This window comes from Apodemus sylvaticus, chromosome 1 (assembly GCF_947179515.1).
Source record: "Apodemus sylvaticus chromosome 1, mApoSyl1.1, whole genome shotgun sequence".
Lineage (NCBI taxonomy): Eukaryota > Metazoa > Chordata > Mammalia > Rodentia > Muridae > Apodemus > Apodemus sylvaticus.
In genome coordinates, this window is record NC_067472.1 from 168,770,410 (window position 1) to 168,790,341 (window position 19,932).

The 19,932-nt window shown below is 42.9% G+C and overlaps 1 protein-coding gene and 1 pseudogene across 1 annotated transcript; one reads left to right on the top strand and one right to left on the bottom strand.

Annotated features, from left to right (window-relative positions):
- The first annotated feature begins 1,796 nt into the window (after window positions 1–1,796).
- Window positions 1,797–15,844, top strand: LOC127692655 (band 4.1-like protein 5; annotated as a pseudogene).
- Window positions 15,845–15,858: 14 nt separating this feature from the next.
- On the bottom strand, window positions 15,859–19,877 carry Ncr3lg1 (natural killer cell cytotoxicity receptor 3 ligand 1). The gene is made up of 3 exons (XM_052193361.1): window positions 19,859–19,877; window positions 17,201–17,548; window positions 15,859–16,232 (listed from the first exon to the last, which is right to left on the bottom strand). Exons 1-3 carry the CDS (start codon window positions 19,875–19,877, stop codon window positions 15,859–15,861), a joined length of 741 nt encoding a protein of 246 aa, XP_052049321.1.
- Between the last annotated feature and the right edge of the window lie 55 nt (window positions 19,878–19,932).

Here is a 19,932-nt window from a genome sequence, read left to right on the forward strand (position 1 = left end):
CAGGAGAGGGGAGCCAAGCTGGCCTCTTCCTCTTGGGGCCCGTTTGTTGGCCTGAAAATGAACTGGTAAAGTACACTGGAAATGCACCCAGGCCCAGCGCCTGGGGACTGACATCTCCAGCAGGTGCCCCATCCTTACATAGGACCCACTCTGCCCCAACAGGTGTCCTCTTCCCAGTTTTTTCCTTCCTGACATCTTCCTCAGGGACCTGGCTGTCACTGTAGGGGAAGCATTGATGGCTTCCCATGGATCTCAATGTCCCCAGTCTTCCAAGGTGACAATATCTTACAGCTTTGAGTTTTACCAATAAATGCAGGTGAGAAAAAGGTGAATTCCGCAATCAGCCATGTCCCTAGACCGCAGCTGGTCTGAAGAGCCTGCTCTGTTCCTGCTTCGAAGGAACTCGAGAGAGGAAGGACATGGAGATCAGAGCCAAAACTATGACCAGGGTGGAGGCTAAATCGATGCCTCTCTACCAAGGCCACCCGTTTGGGGCATTCTATTCCCTCACAGGAAGGGAAATGGGTTTCTTTATACTTCATCCTACTCCCACTATTGGCTGGCCCAGCACTGAAGTGCCTTGAGGACCAGGCTCCCTCTCCTGGTGTGGGCCTCAAGGTACATCAGTCATTGGTTGGCCACTCCCACAAGTTCTGTGTCACCACTACCCCAACACATCCTGCAGGCAGGACATTGGAAGTCAAAGGTTAATGGCTGGGTTGATGTCCCAGTCTCACAGCGGGGTGCCTTACTGGTGACAGAAGATGGCCCATTGGAGCTCTGCATCCCCCATGACTATGTAACTTCTCTAGGTTCTCTCTCACAGATTCCAGGGAGTCTCCAGTGCCCCGGGTTTCTATATCACCTCCCATGCCCCATTCCACCTGAAAACTCCATTCTAGTTCCCCTTGTCCAAAATCAGGTGTGTGGATTATGCGGGGGTCCCCAATCCAATTTCATTGATCAACCTGTGTTTTTATGACTATACCATGTGATTGGTATTACTATAAATCTGTAGTGCATCTTTAAATCAGGGATCGTGGTTTTTCTTATCATAGAGGATTGTTTTAGTTATCCTGGGGTATTGTTTTTCCACCTGAAGCAGGCACTGTAGGTTCCCTCTGATCAGTGACTGTTATTACTGTTGTCTGGGGAGAACTCCCATGCAGTCACTCCAGTCAGAGTGTATCAGTCTTCTCCTGGGTTATTAAAGGGATGGAACTCTGAGAGAACAACACCCACAACTGTCTTCCCTACTGAGCTGGAGAAAAGCCTTCTAACCCAGAAAGAGTGCATGTTTTATTAGGCTTCTCCTTGAGTCAGATTAGCATGATGTGGACACACACTGCAGAAACCTCCATGCCTAGGGCTGGCGGGAACACTGCCTCTTACCATCTGGGTCTCTATGTTTGGGAGTTGTCAGGATTGGGTCTTTGTGAATGGATACATTGCTGCTTCCTGAGGTTAGGTGGTCTGGGTCAATGAACGCTTCCTTCTCCTCAGTGGAGTCTCAGGCAGCTCTCTCAGAGATGAGAAAAAGGCTGTGCTGGAGAGTTTTATTCAACTTATCGCAAGCTAAAGTCATCTAAGAGGATGGAACCCCAGTTAAGAAAACGACTCCAGGGGATTAACACAGGATGGACCTTCCAGAGACCTGCCCTCCCTCTAGCTGCACGAGAGTCTCTCCCCAAAGATCGTGCTCACTGTTCTTATCCCTCATCGTGGTCTCAGTGGTCTCCATGGTTACACAGTCCACACACACACACACACACACACACACCAATACAGCGGCAGAAATGCTAAGCTTCCTTCATAGAACGTTTGGCCGCCAGTCTAGAAGCCAACGGGCTGAGCAGCGACTCCAGGAGGCAGAGCGCGCTGCCATGGCTTCCTGAAGCCTGAGAGGCCAAGTCCGTCATCACAGACAGAGTGTCCCTTCCGGACATTACAGATGTTAGCATGGACTTGCCCAAGAAAGCCAAGGACAGGACCTCTTTGATCAAAATGCTTATCACCTGGACTTGATGGAGAGTTACTATATTGTTCAGATATTTGTGGATTCAGTCCAACACTGGTCGCAGAGTACAAAAAAAAAAAAAGGCATCAAAAAATAGTTAAAATTGGTTCACCTATTGTCTTCATCTTCAAGTTAAGCTTTATCCCTAGGAACCAAATAATCTTCACAAGGCCCTAACCCAGCACTAACTGATTTTTCAGCTAAAACAAGATATTCCCAGTGGGAAATTAGAGGGTTTCTTTGACACAGCAGTTTAGTTGGCAGCCTATAACGTGCAAGCTGAACTTGGTGACTATGACCATTCTGAGCACAGTTCTGAACTTGTCTCTGGATTCAGGTTTGTGCCAGTTCAGATTGAAGACATGGAACTGGTTATTTCTAAGACATGGAAGGAATACAGAGGTCAGACACCAGCACAAGCTGAAACCAAATATCCAAATAAAGACAAATGGCTAGAAATGTATGGAACTGACACACATGTGGTCAAGGCTACAGACAGGAGTGACTATAGCTCCGGTCTAACTCCAACAGGAAGCCTTGTGTTTGAAGGAGAGACCAAACAGGTTTATTGTTCTGGTCCAAGATAACCAAGTTGGATTTAAGAAGAATAAATTACCTGCAGTGGTGTGGGAGATGGTGATCAGGGTGAAACACAGGACAATACCATTGTTTTGAGGCTGGATCATCCGAAAGCCTACGAACGCTTACGGAAATGAGCTCTGGAGCACCATGCCTTCCTCTACTTCCCAGGCCCTGTCCACAAAAGTTCACATCCACTAGACTCGTTCAGCCAGGATCCCGATTTCAATACAGTGGGAAAACAGAGTATCAGACTGCAAAACCACTAAAGCAAGAAGATGGGTGTGCTTTCAAAGAAGGTCCAGCAGACAGCACTCCCAACCTACCCTGAACATGAAAGGACGCACAATAAAAACAAACAGATCCAGTCAGGTGTGGTGGTGCACACCTGTAATCCCAGCACTTGGGAGGCAGAGGCAGGCAGATTTCTGAGTTGAGGCCAGCCTGATCTACAGAGTGAGTTCCAGGACAGCCAGGGCTACACAGAGAACCCCTGCCTCGAAAAACAAAACAAAACAAAAAAAAAAAGTGGGACATACTGGGCCACACCTGCACTCTCAGCTGCCCAGGATGCTGAGGCCTGAGGACAGAAATTTCAAGGCCAGCTAGGACGTTTTATTGGAAATAGGTTTTATCGAAACCTATTTCCAATTTTAAAAAAACAAACAACCAAACAAACAAACAAACAAAACCCAGATCCTCTTGGTGTTCATATGCTTTAGCTCAGACAGTAACTCTCAATAGCTGTGGCTGTGAGGTCTCCCGTGCCTGTGACTTGAGATAAGGAATCTTCCACAGAACTCTGCAGCAGACCATCCTGACAGGAAATGGCTCTCAGCTACCAGTGAGCTCTCTCAACATGGTGGAAAGCACTAGAATACCTTGCCCCACCCCAGAGTGCACATAGGAAGTACACCAACTTTGTACACCAGCACTGTGGTGTTAATTAATTAATAATGACCACCCTGCCAGGCCTCTGCACCAAGATCCAGTGAGTTCCACTCAGAGCGACTCTCACTGTCACCACTGAGCCAGTCTTTCCCAGCTAGCTCTCACAGCATCCCAGCTGTGTTTCCTCTCCTCCATAGACTCTGTAAACAGTGGGAGTCCCACGCTTCTGCCCAGCGCCCACTCCTTCCAAGTAGCCAGTAAAGCATGACTCTTAAACTTGAAGTTAACCAAATATATTTATGTATAAGAAATTCCCAATTTCATAATGCCAAATAACAATAATAAAGTCTTAGCCCAATATTTCTAATCTCTCCAAAAACCAGAAATACATCTGAAGCCATCTGGATATCCGCGTCTCCCTCTCTTCTCCGCTTGTCTGGTCCACCAAGCCTCTCCCCCTCCTCCTCTCTCTTAGCTCCTCCTCCTCTCTCCCCTCCAATCACTGGCCTCTCACTGCCTCAGTGTGAGTGGATAGGAACTATCCTGCAACATTTCACCCTTTCTGTTTAATTAAAAAAGAAAATTTCGGGCTGGAGAGATGGCTCATTGGTTAAGAGCACTGACTGCTCTTCCCGAGGTCCTGAGTTCAATTCCCAGCAACCACATGGTGGCTCACAACCATCTGTAATGAGATCTGATGCCCTCTTCTGAGGTGTCTGACGACAGCTACAGTGCACTTACATAATAAATAAATAAATCTTTATAAAAAAAAAAAAGAAAATTTCTCTCCAAATATAAATTGAGCACAACTATTGCCATTTTGTAAATTATAAAAGTATAAGATCTTCCTAACACCCAGTCTATCATCTCTGTCAATCAAACAGAACCTTTGTCATCTGTGCTATCTTAAAAGACTATAATAATTAATACCTGACTCGTGTCTTGGCTATAAATTTTATGTCATCTGAAAACCATCTATATCAGCTTTTTCAAAGTCAACCAGCTTGGGCTGACTATGAGACTAACAGTCTTCAACCCTGTCAGAAACCTGAGTGACCAATAATAACTGAAAATATATAGGAAGCCTAACACAGCTTCCAACATTTAGCCAAATGATAGAGACCATTGAAAACCTGGACAGTCCTTCTCCTTAAACATTGGAGCAATAGTCTTCAGCCTCCTGGCCCAGGGTCCTCTGACAGACTTAGAGAGCAGGAACTACCAAGGACTAGCTCCGCTCTGTCTCGGCAGAAATCAAGCTGTCCCAACCTATAAAAGTGTCCTTTTTCTGGAGAACATCTTGTCTGTGGATGAAGAAAGGCAATTTTTGCCTCAAGGCTGTCTCACCAGTGCTGGAGAAAATCACAGATGCTCAATTTCTTCTTTGAATACGGCTTCATCCCAGGGATACCTGGGTGGTTCAATATATAGAAATCCATTAATGTAATCCACTACATAAACAAACACAAAGAAAATAACCACATAATCATTTCATTAGATGCTGAGAAAGCATTTGACAAAATTCAGCATCCTTTCATGTTAAAAGCCTAGGAAAGATCAGGAATTCAAGACGCATACCTAGACATAGTAAAAGCAATATACAGCAAACCAGTAGCCAACATCAAACTAAATGAGAGAAACTTGAGGCAATCCCACTAAAATCAGGGACTAGACAAGACTGCCCTCTTTCTCCATATCTAATCAATATAATACTTGAAATTCTAGCTAGAGCAATTAGACAACAAAAGGAGGTCAAGGAGATACAAATTGGAAAGGAAGAAGTCAAATTATCACTATTTGCAGATGATATGATAGTATACTTAAGTGACCCTAAAAAACTCCACCAGAGAACTCTTACAGCTGATAAACAACTTCAGCAAAGTGGCCAGATATAAAATTAACTCAAACAAATCAATAGCCTTCCTATACTCAAAGGATAAACAGGCTGAGAAAGAAATCATGGAAAAGACATTCTTCACAATAGTCACAAACAATATAAAATATCTTGGTGTGACTCTAACCAAACAAGTGAAAGATCTGTATGGCAAAAACTTCAAGTCTCTGAAGAAAGAAATTGAAGAAGACCTCAGAAGATGGAAAGATCTCCCATGCTCATAGATTGGTAGAATTAACATCAAAGTGGCCATCTTGCCAAAAGCAATCAACAGATACAATTCTATTCCCATCAAAATTCCAAATCAATTCTTCATAGAATTAGAAAGAACAATTCTCAAATTCATCTGGAATAACAAAAAACCCAGGATAGCTAAAACTATTCTCAACAATAAAAGAACTTCTGGTGGAATCAGTATCCCGGACCTCAAACAGTAATACAGGCAATAGTGATACAAACTGCATGGTATAGGTACAGTGACAGGCAGGTACATCAATGGAATAGAATTGAAGACCCAGAAATGAACCCACACACCTATGGTCATGTGATCTTTGACAAAGGAGCTAAAACCATCCAGTGGAAAAAGAGATAGCCTCTTCAACAAATGGTGCTGGTTCAACTGCATGATAGCATGCAGAAGAATGCAAACTGATCCATTCTTATCTCCTTATACAAAGCCTAAGTCCAAATGGATCAAGGACCTCCACATAAAACCAGAAAGTGGGAAAGAGCCTCCAGCACATGGACACAGGGGAAGTTTTCCTGAACAGAACCCAAGATCAAGAATTGACAAATGGGATCTCATAAAATTACAAAGCTTCTGTAGGGCAAAGGACACTGTCAATAGGACAAAATGGAAACCAACAAATTGGGAAAAGATCTTTACTAACCCCACATCTGACAGAGGGCTGATATCCAATATATACAAAGAACTCAAGACATTCGACTCCAGAAAACCAAATAACCCTATTAAAAAATGGGGTACAGAGCTAAATAAAGAATTTTCAACTGAAGAATATCGAATGGTCGAGAAGCACCTAAAGAAATGTTCAACATCCTTAGTCATCAGGAAAATGTAAATCAAAACTACCCTGAGATTTCACCTCATACCAGTCAGAATGGCCAAGATCAAAAACTCAAGAGACAGCATGTGCTGGCGAGGATGTGGAGAAAGAGGAACGCTCCTCCACTGTTGGTAGGATTGCAAGCAGGTATAACCACTCTGGAAATCAGTTTAGTGGTTCCTCAGAAAATTGGGCAGAAGACTACCACAGGACCCTGCTATACCACTCTCGGGCATATACCCAGAAAATTCTCCATTATATAATAAGAACACATGCTCCACTATGGTCATAGCAGCTTTATTTATAATAGCCAGAAGCTGGAAAGAACCCAGATGTCCCTCAACAGAGGAATGGATACAGAAAATGTGGTACATTTACACAATGGACTACTACTATTCAGCTATTAAAAACAATGAATTCATGAAATTTTTAAGCAAATGGATGGAACTGGAAAATATCATCCTGAGTGAGGTAACCCAATCACAAAAGAACACGCATGGTATGCACTCATTGGTAAATGGATATTAGCCCAGAAGCCTGGAATACCCAAGATACAATTCACAAACCAAATGAACATCAAAAAGAAGGAAGAACAAAGTATGGATACTCTGGTCCTTCTTAGAAGGAGGTACAAAATACCCACAGGAGGAGATACAGAGACAAAATGTGGAGCAGAGACTTAGGGAAAGACCATACAGAAAATGCCCACCCCCAGGATCCATCCCATATACAGTTACAAAACCCAGACACTATTGTAGATGCCAACAAGTGCTTGCTGACAGGAACCTGATATAGTTGTCACCTGGGAGGGTCTGCCAGTGCCTGACAAATACTGAGCAGGACACTCTCAGTCAACCATTGAACTGAGCACAGGGTCCCCAATGGAGGAGCTAGAGAAAGGACCCGAGGAGCTGAAGGGGTTTGCAGCACCATAGGAGGAACAACAATATGAACCACCCAGTACCCCAGAGCTCCCAGGGACTAAACCACCAACCTAAGAGTACACATGGAGGGACCCATGGCTCCAGATGCATAGGTAGCAGAGGATGGCCATGTTGGACATCAGAGTGAGGAGAGGCCCTTGGACCTGAGAAGGCTAAATGTCTCAGTATAGGGGAATGCCAGGACAGGGAGCGGGAGTGGGTGGGTTGGTGAGCAGGGGGAGGTGGAAATGGATTAGGGTATTTTCGGGTAGGGGAAACCAGGATAGGGGACAACATTTGAATTGTAAATAAAGAATTTATCTAATAAAAAAAGAATCCAAGAAAAGGCAAGCTGTCAGGAGCAGACTAGTCTCCACAGCAAGGGAAATAAATAACATTAAACATCACATTCTGTGGACTTCTGACGTTTTTGAAAACCAACTATGTAAAGTAATGTGGATGTAGTCCATTAACCACCTTCAGCTGTTTCTAATTAAAATCTAGAAAACACCCTGACAATAAATCAGAGCCTTACATTTCTATTTGCCCCTAAACTCACAGGCTTAAACATCTCAGATCTGTTATATTAATGGCAAAGGAGGACTGAGTCTAAGCCCTGTACTTTCAAATTTTTAGTATTAATAGAAGAAATCTATAGAATTTATAGATTTATAGAAATCAAGAAAAACTTGATTTTGTATCAGAATAAATTCTCTACTAAATAAGAACTTAAGACTTGAACTTAGTAACTATTCTTTTTCTTTTTTTAATTTTTTTTATTTATTGAAAAGGGAAGTAAAGAGAAATAAAAATACTTTATGATAAAATTAAAGATTTACGTGGAAAATATTTCAAATAAACATGTGAAAATTGACAATTTTCATGGAAAATTAAAGAGTAAAGTGGTAGACATATAAAACATTACTAAATTAATTGAAATATGGGATAGAAACATTTTATGATAGAATTGAAGATTTAAGTGGAAAATATTTCTGATAAAATTGTAGAAAAACATGTTAGAATTGAAGATTATCATGGAAAATTTTATATAGATATAATAAAGGTAGGTATAAAAGTATTCCTAAATTGATTGAAAGTGGAATTATAAACATTTTCTGATAAAATTGAAGATTTTATATGAGAAATATTTCGTTAGTCTATGTCTTTTTATTGGGGAGTTGAGTTCATTGTTGTTAAGAGATATTAGGGAATAGCGATTGTTGCTTCCTGTTATTTTTATGTTTATGTGGCTATCTTCTTTTGGGTTTGTTGGAAGATTACTTTCTTGCTTTTTCTAGAGTGTAGTTCCCCTCCTTGTGTTGGCATTTTCCATCAATTATCCTTTGTAGGGCTGGATTTGTGGACAGATATTGTGTAAGTTTGGTTTTATCATGGAATGGAATATCTTGGTTTCTCCATCTATGATGATTGAGAGTTTTGCTGGATATAGTAGCCTGGGCTGGCAGTTGTGTTCTCTTAGGGTCTGTATGAGATCTTCCCAAGATCTTCTAGCTTTTATCATCTCTGGTGAAAAGTCTGGTGTATTTCTGATAGGTTTTCCTTTATAATATGTTACTTGCCCTTTTTCCCTTACTGCTTTTTTTTTTTTTTTTTTTTTTTTTTTTGGATTTGGTATACTGTATAGCCCTGGCTGTCCTGGAACTCTCTGTAGCCCAGGCTGGCCTTGAACTCAGAAATCTGCCTGCCTCTGCCTCCCAGAGTGCTGGGATTACAGGCATGCGCCACCACCGCCCAGCTCCCTTACTGCTTTTAATATTCTTTCTTTGTTTAGTGCATTTGGTGTTATGTGATAGGAGGACTTTCTGTTCTGGTCCAGTCTGTTTGGAGTTCTGAAGGTTTCTTGTATATTCATGGGCATCTCTTTTTCTAGGTTAGTGAAGTTTTTCTTCTACAATTTTGTTGAAGATATTTACTGGGCCTTTAAGATGTAAATCCTCGCTCTCGTCTATACCTATAATCCTTAGGTTTGGTCTTCTTATTGTGTCCTGGAATTCCTGGATGTTTTGGGTTACCAGCTTTATGCATTTTGCACTTTCTTTGACTGTTGAGTTAATGTTTTCTATGATATCTTCAGCACCTGAGGTTCTTTCTTCTATCTCTTGTATTCTGTTGTTGATGCTTGTATCTATGATTCCTGAATTCTTTCCAAGGTTTTCTGTCCCCAGAGATGTCTCACTTTGTGATTTCTTTATTGTTTCTACTTCCGCTTTTAGATCCTAAATGGTTTTGTTCAGTTCCTTCACTTGATTGATTGTGTTTTCCTATAATTCTTTAAGGGATTTTTGTGTTTCTTCTTTAAGGACTTCTGCCTGTTGACCCATGATATCCTGTACTTCTTTAAGGGAGTTATTTAAGTCCTTCTTGAAGCCCTCTATCAGCATCACAAGATACAATTTTAAATCCAACTCTTGTTTTTCTGGTGTGTTGGGGTATCCGGGACTTGCTGAGGTGGGAGAACTGGGTTCTGATGTTGCCATGTGGCCTTTCTAAAGAACACCTTTAAACACCAACTTTTATGCAACCAGGTTTGCTTCACAGGGGACTCAGAGGCAGAAAACATGGTCCTCCCCTTGAAGTGCTTTGCCTTGCACCTCCTACTGGTGCCCATGTCAGCTCATAAGCAGGCACACATAGGCCTGAGTTCTATGTGGCTCTGGAAGGAGATCCACTTGCATAGGTTTTGATTCCAGGGAGTCGGTTTGTGGCCAAACACCCTGCAAGTATCTTTAACAGACAGGCTAGTTTTCAATCCAGGGGAGCCTGGGTGCAGACAACCAGTCTGCTTAAAATACAAGGTCAAGAGTTAGAAGCAAAACAGGATTATCTTGTCTTTGAATGGCCTAAGATATCCAATTCAGTTGCAAATTATCAGCTATCAGACTCAAAGTGCCACAGTGGCCCCAGTGAAATCTGTAAAACAAAGTTTTACAGACTGAGGTAAGAAATGTTTCCTGGGACTTTGTGGAACACCCTATTCAGAAACTGAAAATCACACTTGGCAATTTTACTTTACTTCTAAACTCTCCTCCTGCCTAGTGACTGGGACTAAGAAAAACCAAGCAAATTAAGGTGTAAAGAATCCATCTTGTAGTAAGTCACTAGCCAGAAAATTCTGCAACGCTTTGCTCCAATCATTTATGTAATTATATTTACCTCCTAACAGGATATATATAAAGTATGGCTCCAAATATGGTATAAAAAGCATTAATAGCAGGCAGTAGAATTTTCCAGGAACCCTAAAACTACAGGTTCCTTTTGTTTTTTAGTCACCATTGCAGGACAGGTGGATTTGAAATAACAGGCCCAGACTAGAAGATATTTATATCTGAAGAACCTTATACAATGCCCTTGCCAGAACAGGTGGGTGTTGGACAAACTAGAAAGAATTTACATTTGAGTTGGTGCAGAGCTCAGAGCTGCCTCAATGGAAGCTTGTGAGGAACTGCTTTTGTTTTGCAGACCCCACCTAGGGAGTCTTTAACCAAAACAACGTTCTTAGCTTATCCAGGTGTGATTCAGGATACAGTTCATACTTAATACTCACCAAAACTCAGAACTGCTGGCTACTGGAATCTGTCACTTTTTAATAATATAACTGGTAGATTATTGTTTATTCCTCAGATTTCTGACTACATTGACAGCTAGACAGTTATCTCCTTACCTAAACTCTGTTTCCATTAAATACTTCATATTTCCTCTTCTTGCTCCTGAAAGGATAGAAAATAATACAGCCTAACTCTAATGACCCCCAAGATCAGTAGTCTAAAATGCTACCTTGCTTTGTTAAAAACTAGGTAAAATGTCACATTCCAGAACCCGCCCTTTGTTTAGACCTAGCAGAAAGGCCTTGAATAGGTGATCCTGGCCCCCATAGGGTAACTGGAAATGGGCTAAGCTTATCTTGCTTCTGTAAACTTACGCCATTACCCCAAGCAGGAGTTCACACAGCTGTAGACATTATAGGAAACTAATTGGTCCACTGAGCGCGGGCTCCGATAATTTAAACTGATTGGCCTAAAAACTATGGAGTGGTACAAATCAATTGGCTCACATTTCGCGGGCTCTCCATGCTAAGAAATGATTGGTTTGTGATTTGAGGGCTTTGTTGTAAACTTATAAAAGCTGTCGCAATTTGGCACTCGGGGTCCATAGTCCTCTGACCCTGCATGGTGCACAGCTATGGAACCCAGAATTCTGGAATAAAGAAATCCTCATGCTATTGCATCGAGACCGTTTCTCGCGAGTGATTTGGGTGTCGCCTTCCGGGGTGTGGGGTGCTGGGGCACCCTCGGTTTTGGGGGTCTTACATTTCTGTCACTGTCCTAACATCTGCATTCCTATAGATTTGCCTAACTCTAATAATAAATATTCCACTATATGATCCAACTTTCAGTCTTGTTCCTTCTGCTCCACAAAAGGCTCATCTTAAAGACTGTTCATGTGGTTAATTCATGTTGCTATCTCTTTAATAAGCTTGTTAGCTACAGGAAACCTACCCAGATCTACTGCTTATGGACTAAGTAGACGCCATCCAGATAAGTGCATCTGCCCAAGTTCCCACTTACTACCTTTTCCAAAGGGTGGGATTCCTCTGGGTTTCAACTGTACATCTTAGCAGTTAGAAGAGTGGACACTTAAGGGTAAAGAGCTTGACATAAGCTTCAAAGTCCTAAATTGTAATAACTGCTTTTTGAAGTAAGATGACATCAAACAGTAATAAATACTGACCCTCCCCTTCTTAAAAAAAGAAAAAGAAAAAGAAAGAAAAATTTTCCTTTCTCCCAAATATACTTAATTTTATTCCCTACCTATAATAATGTGTTTCAACATCTTGTCAGGTCCAGGCCCTTGCTACATCCAGGACAGCTCCAGAGAAGCAAACTTCAGATGCTCCAATCTCCTCTCAGCTTCTCTAGACACAGACAGCTTCTACTGGACCTGTTCTCCTGACCTGTCCTCAGATGGCTCCACAGACCCTGGACAGCAAGGAAGCAGCCAGTTCTCCTGAGACTGGACAAACATCCCCCATACCCCTTTCTCTAGGTTCCCCAGAGACACGTCGCCCCAATGTCAGCATGAAGCAGCCAGATATCACAATGACCCTATTCCTGCTTCGCGGTCACCTCTTTTTAATTTTTTTTCTTTTTAATTAAACAAATACTAGGGTATGTTAGTATTCTGTCTAAGCTCCACCCCACACTTACCTGGCAACAGCCAGGTATGCCCCGCCCCATAGACCTGGCCCACTATAAAAGGGGCTACTTACCCCTCCTCTCTCTCTCATCGCTCTTGCCTCTTGGCTCTCTCACCTCTCTGCCCCTCTTGGGATCTCCTCCCCTCCCCCCTCCCTCCCTCCACGTGGTGTGGCCGCTCTTGCCTCTTGGCTCTCTCACCTCTCTGCCCCTCTTGGGATCTCCTCCCCTCCCCCCTCCCTCCCTCCACGTGGTCGTGGCCGGCCTCCACTACTCTACTCTCTCTCTCTTTCTCTCTGCCTCTCTAACTCCCATCCTCTGCCTTCTTGAATAAACTCTATTCTATACCATGTCTGTGTGCGTGTGGTCCCTCAAGGGGAAGAGGTACCTGGGCATGGGCCCACCTAGGCACCCTCCCCTCTTCCCCACACCGCCATACCACATCCTCGGGTATGTTCACACACACACACACACACACACACACAAATATATATATATATATATATATATATATATATATATATATATATATATATATATATATATGTATATATGTATATATATGACTGTGTGTTAAATAGACAACAATAAAAAAGTCTTTCCTTTCTTTTTTGTCTTCATGCAGTCATAGTGTGACCATAATGCTGGTTTTGTAGGGAAGAGAGATTGGCAGTGTTCTTCAGAATGGCTGTGTTAGCACCTCACTGAAGATCTGGTCCACATCACCATCAGGGCCTCAGTATTGCTTCATTTGAGACACTGCTGTTGCTGCTGCTATTGCTGTTGTTACACCAACAACAATGCTCCTCGTAGATCTCTTTAAATTATCTCATCTGGGTTTAATTCAGGGATACCAAGAAATTCATCGAATCCTCTAAAAGTTTCCAATTAGGAGAATATCTTTTTTCCTTTCAGAACATCCTAATAACTGCCCAGCTTCCAAATGGCTCCTTTCTCACCTCTGACTTATTGAGGTGAGGCTTTGCTCTCTGCCAGACAGTCTGAGAAAGGATTTGTGGATCCACTTTACGAGGATTCCTTGGAATCTTTAATGTGTTTTTACATCCCCATTTGATTAATCTCTGCCCTGATCTTAATTCTTTCCAAATACTGATTTGGGTTTGGCTTGAGCTTGGGTTTCCAAGGTCCCATGGTGCATCATTAAGTTATTTATTGGAGACATCTCCTGCAGACTGTTTTCAATGGAAGTTTTGACTCACTATGTTTTCATGATTAAGTATCTCATGTAGAAAGTAATTCAAAAATTTACACCCTGAGTTTTCTTAGCAAGAGCATGTCAAACAGTTTAGCCTCAAATCAAGTGGGCCAGCTTGGAAGTCCGCAGAGCCAGAGAGACCAGATGTGAAGGATGAAGTAAAGACAGGAAAATGACCATACCTAGATCCAGGTCCAGCCACAGGCTTCCTGTTCTTCTTCACTCAAGTTTCCCTGCCAGATGGGCACAGCACCTATATCAGAGCCAGAGAACGGCAGGAAGAAATGCCACCATCAGTGTCACAGAAAACATTTCCATGCAACTTTATACACAGTTTTCACATTGTCTCATCCCCAACAAGGAAAATAAATTCCATGAATCAGTTGGTCTATGCTGGATCAGCACTCCTCCCCTTCTTCCTCCTCCTCTTCCTTCTTCTCCTTCTCTTTCTGAAAACAGGCTTACTTCTATATTGTCCTTATGTGATTGTGTGCATGTTCACATGAGTGTGCATATGGGCTTGTGGAGGTGTGGTGGTCTCAAGGGGTTGTGAGCCAGCGTGTGGGGGAACTGAACCTGATGTCTGTATAAGAGCATCCAGTGCTCTTACCCACTGTGCCATCTCAGCCCCAGCAGTCCCTGTGTCCTTCACTGTCACACTCCTCCTAATGTAGTGCAATGAGAAGCATTAGCCTCACACAGATTCTGCCTTTGTAGGCCCCAAAAGAACTAAGATCCAGGACACTTCTAACTTAACCAACACATTTACAATGGTTTCATGAGCCTCTAAAGCTGCTCCACTATTTTCATTGATTGTTTGGGTGATAGCCCAAAATTTAATTTACAAACATCTGGGGGATGCAATTAGAAAATCTTGGTAACTCACTGAAGCCTGTGCTTAGTGGGATCACTGAGGTGTTAACAAACTATGAGCAGTTCAGGAACTGACTCCCCAGCTGAGAGTTTTGTGTGTCACAGAACAGTACTGTTCATGTCATAGTTGTAAGACCTGATCTCAACTGAGGTCAAATGCAATTTACAGTGAAAGTGTTATCCCTTGGACAGGAAGAATCCTTCTCCACAGTCCTTCTCCACAGAGTCCAGGTGGGACCCCCATAAGAAACCAGATGGGAAAATTATTTCCTCAAACAACACTCAATGCCCAACACCCATTCCCAGGACTCCCTGACACTGTCTGGTGACTGTGATCACACACCTGAAGCCTGGGTGGTGCAAGTCTTTTCCATTTCCAAAGGCCACACGCTATCACTGAAAACAGTAGAACACAGGAGCCAATGATGGTAACATACATCATCACAGATCCTGGCTCTAGAGAGAGAAAGAGAGAAACAGAGAGGATTTAATGATTAACATTGTCAATTTGACCAACTTGACAGGACTGAGAGGCACATACAAGACAATCCTCTGCATACATCTATAAAGGATGATCTATCTACATTTGGTTAGCTGACATAGGAGGACCCACTTTAGATCTAGAAGGCACTGTTCCATGAGTGACATCCTAAACTGAACATGAAGGAGAAAGCAAGCTGAGCACTAAGTCTCTGTGACCTGACCACACACACACTGTGACCACTGCACACACTCTGACTACCACATACACTGTAGACACCCTCTGTGGCCTCCAACTCTTGGCATACACTCCATAAGACAGAACTACTGATAGGATTTAAACTGTGAACACCCTCTGAAGGGAAGTATTGCCTGACTGCAGAGGGTGCTGGCTCATGTGGCATAGCTGGCCCCTGGATGACATCCTCTTATCCTCAGAGAAAGGTGCTAGTCCTGGGCTCCAAGGAGCTGGCAATCTCCCCACTCCCTGCCACAGGAATATCCAGACTCTAAAGCTGTTCTAAGCAGACACACAGTCCAGATGACCCTATATAGCACCATGGGCATCTGCCTCTGGGCCATCAGCACAGAACCTAACTCAAGACTGCCAACTCTGGGTGCTGTGAGCTGAAGGAGACCCCGGCTTGTTTCCCTTCCTCCTCCAATTTCCTCTCTTTCCATAGCAAAGATCTGAAACTTTTCAAAACCCTAAGCTCCAAACCACATGTTCACAAATGGGGTGAGCTTGGGAGGAAACTCACCGTTCTCAAAAATTGTGATATTGAGACTCTGTGGGATGAGCCAGGATCTGTGTGACACCACACACTGGTATATATGGTCTTCCAGAGCTGGCTTCAGGACCAAGGAGCTGTTTACACTGAAGGTGCCATCAACGTTCTTCACAGTGGGACCGGTGACTATGCCCTCCGTAATCTCTTGGAAGTGGGAATCCTTCAGGGCACACCTCATCCACTTTATGTCAAAGGCTTCTGGGTAGAATCCATCCAGCTGGCAGATAATGAGTTTCTCTTTACCATTTCTTGCGGTAGCTGGTTTCTCAAACAAACGCATGTCAGGGTGAGCTGTGAGAGAGGAGAACTACAGTTCAGCCAGAGTCAACCACCTGTTTCTCTCCTCACACCACAATGGCTTCTACCTCAGCAATGGCCTAGGAGACCCCTTACTTTACCACAGCAGTCTGAGGGCTCCATGAGGTAATCAAAGGAGCTCTTCTCACCATGTTTAACCCCTGAGGAGAGTTCAGGGAAGGTGAGTGAACACATTGGGACTCTTCTAAATTAACATGCTTGGGACATGTTGGCAGGGCCAGCAGAGTGCTGACATGCAGTAGCCTCCATCTGCACAGAAATTTTGTCAAGCAAGCTTCATGAAATTATCATCAGACATTTTTTAAGATTCTAAAAAAACCAGTAAGCCCAGCTCTAGTGCACATCACTATATGACTTTTAGCATGCTTGCTGTGGAAATGAGCTGTGAGGTTAAAGAGATGTTGTAGGGAGGTGGGGCCATCCTGGGTCAATTCAAAAGTGTCAGGAGCTTTTCCAGGTCATACCCTGCAGGAAAGCTTCTGTGATACTGATAACACAGCACACATAGAAGGCCTGCTGTGGAGGCACCAGCTGCAACAGTAGCACTCAGGGATGGAGACTGGGAAGAAAATTGTAGGCCATCTGCAGCTACACAGCAAGTCCTAGCCAGCCTAGGCTACCTGAAACCGGTTTCCAAAAAGTCAAATTAGTAAAGAATGTCAGACATGAACTATGAAGGAAGGAATAGTAAGTGGGATTACCAAAACAATTCAAAATCAACCCCTCTATGTAGAAATGACAAATAAAAAGATAAGCAAGATCCCCCTGCCTCATCCTCTTCATTGTTTGCCTATGAACTTGGGTTGCAATGGACAGAGCTGAAAGCCATGTCCCCCAATTCCTTCACCCATGTTCTAACCCTCTGCACTGTGTGGCCATCCACTCACCCACCACTAACTCCAGCAGCATCAAATCACAGGGCACTACCACAGAGGACTCACCTACTACTTCTAGCCTGGTTGTCCCCTCTGCCTTTTCAGGGGTGACCACAACCTTACATCTGTACTCTCCTGCTTCCCATAGCTCGATCCTGGGTAGATGGAGTGAGGCATTTCCATGTTCTAGCCCCAACAAGGATACATCTGCTCCAGGTCGGACTGCCTCCCGTTGATCTCCATAAAACTCAAACACCGGGACCTCAGATTCATCTCCATCCTTCTTCAAAGACCAGATGACTCCCACAGTATTGAGGTCCAGCTGTGGGGGGCCAGGGATTTTGCAAGATATGGTGACATCTTCATGGAGGAATACCATCTGAGTCTTCTCTGCCATCTCCACTTCCAGTCCACCTATGGCAATATGAGAACTCAGTTACAGGAGGCTCATGGTAACCAGTCATGGGGAAGTGATGAATAGCTCTTGCTATATAGCCTTGAACAGCTCAGAAAAGTTCTTACCGTTTTACCCCAAATAGAGCCCCTAGGCCTGTCCTTTCATTACACAAGTTTTAACAAAAATTTACTGTTATTTGGGTATATTATTGTGGGGGGGGGCAGAGACAGAGACAGAGACAGGGAGAGACAGAGAGAACACATGGGACTGCAGCATCTCTATAGAGGCAGTGGACACCTATGGAAATAAGATCTTTCTTTAACCCATTAGGGTTCCAGGGATCAATCTCAGATCATCAGGTTTAATTTGTCAAGTCACCTCAGCAGCCCCAACTTATCAACTTCTACAAAGAAGTGTCAGGAGCCATAATAGGACAAGCTAATAGCTAGCAGGTGATCTTCCTGAGATGGTCTGCTTCCAATTATAATATAATCTGTGACAGATTAGGACCTAAGAGAATTCATTTTAGGAAAGATTCCTGCTATCAATATGCCTTTCCTATTGTTATAATTAAACATATATAACAATCACTAGGCATTAGCCCACCCATTTGAGCAGATCTCTGCAGATCTATGAAGATGTATTATCTTACAGTGATGCTATATAGACAAATAGATGACTTCTTAAGTCTTAATGATGATCCTATAAGAATTCCTAAAATGATATCAGCCACTATTAAGCTCTTTTATACTGGGACTACTATGAAATCCTTTTCTGGTAGTCAAAACTTCATTGAGAATTCTGCCAATCTGCCAAGTGTCACCAGTTAATTTGCTCTTAGACAGCAACCAGACTTTCTCTTACTCACAGCACATTCCAAGACGTTGTAAAACAATTAACCAAAGGTCATAAAAAGGGAACTAACAATTTATTATAGGAGCTAGGACAGAAGATAAAATATTAACAGGGTTTACCTATACAAAACTTCACTAATAACTTAGGTATGGTTTTAAACCTTCAGTGTACCTGTGGAGCAGTGACAGGTGATAGATGTTTATCCCAATACTTACTCTTTTTTTGTTTTGTTTTGTTTGTTTTATTTTTTATTGGACATATACTTTTTTATTTTTATTCAATATATTCTTTATTTACATCTCAAGTGATTTTCCTCTTCTTGGATCCCCCCTCCCTGAAAGCCCCCCAAACCCTCTTCCCTCCCCCTGTTCCCCAATCCACCCTTTCCCACTTCCCTGTTCTGGTATTCACCTACGCTGCTGCACTGAGCCTTTCCAGGACCAGGGGCCTCTCCTTCCATCTTCTTGGGCATCATTTGATATGTGAATTGTGTCTTGAGTATTCCAAGCTTCTAGGCTAACAAAATGGCAACCAACAAATTGGGAAAAGATCTTTACCAAGACTACATCTGACAGAGGGTTTATATCCAAGATATACAAAGAACTCAAGACTCAAGAGAGCCAAATATCCCCCTTAAAAATGGGGTACAGAGCTAAACAAAGAATTTTCATCTGAGGAATATCAAATGGTCGAGAAGCACCTAAAGAAATGTTCAACATCCGTAGTCATCAGGGAAATGCAAATCAAAACAACCCTGAGATTTCACCTCACACCAGTCAGAATTTCTAAGGGCAAAAACTCAGAAGAAAACAGGTGCTGGTGAGGATGTGGAGAAAGAGGAACACTCCTCCACTGCTGGTGGGGTTGCAAGCTGGTACTACCACTCTGGAAGTCAGTCTGGTGGTTCCTCAGAAAACTGGGCATGACACTTCCAGAGGACCCTGCTATACCACTCCTGGGCATATACTCAGAGGATTCCCCAGCATGGAATAAGGACACATGCTCCACTATGTTCATAGCAGTCCTATTTATAATAACCAGAAGCTGGAAAGAACCCAGATGTCCCACAACGGAGGAATTGATACAGAAAATGTGGTATATATACACAATGGAGTACTATTCAGCCATTAGAAACAATGAATTCATGAAATTCTTAGACAAGTGGATGGAACTGGAGAACATCATCCTAAGTGAGGTAATCCAGTCCCAAAAGAACACTCATGTATGCACTCACTGATAAACAGATATTAGCCAATACTCACTCCCAATGGATTTGCACGTAAATATTCTCTATTGTAAACTTTATTTCAATTTGTGATTTGAATTTTTGTGGGAACTTGTAAGGAACTCTTTAACATGTGATCATGTGTAGGGAGCGGGCACGGCGGCCAGTCTGAAATGGCGCTTGGGCTGGTTGCCAAGTCACATGACTCAGCAATGCTCCCCCACTTTCCCCTTTAAGAGTCACTTACGCACTGGAGACGTGCGCATGCGCCCTTTGACATCATATCAGGCCACTCCCGCCGCCATCGTCTAGATCCTATCA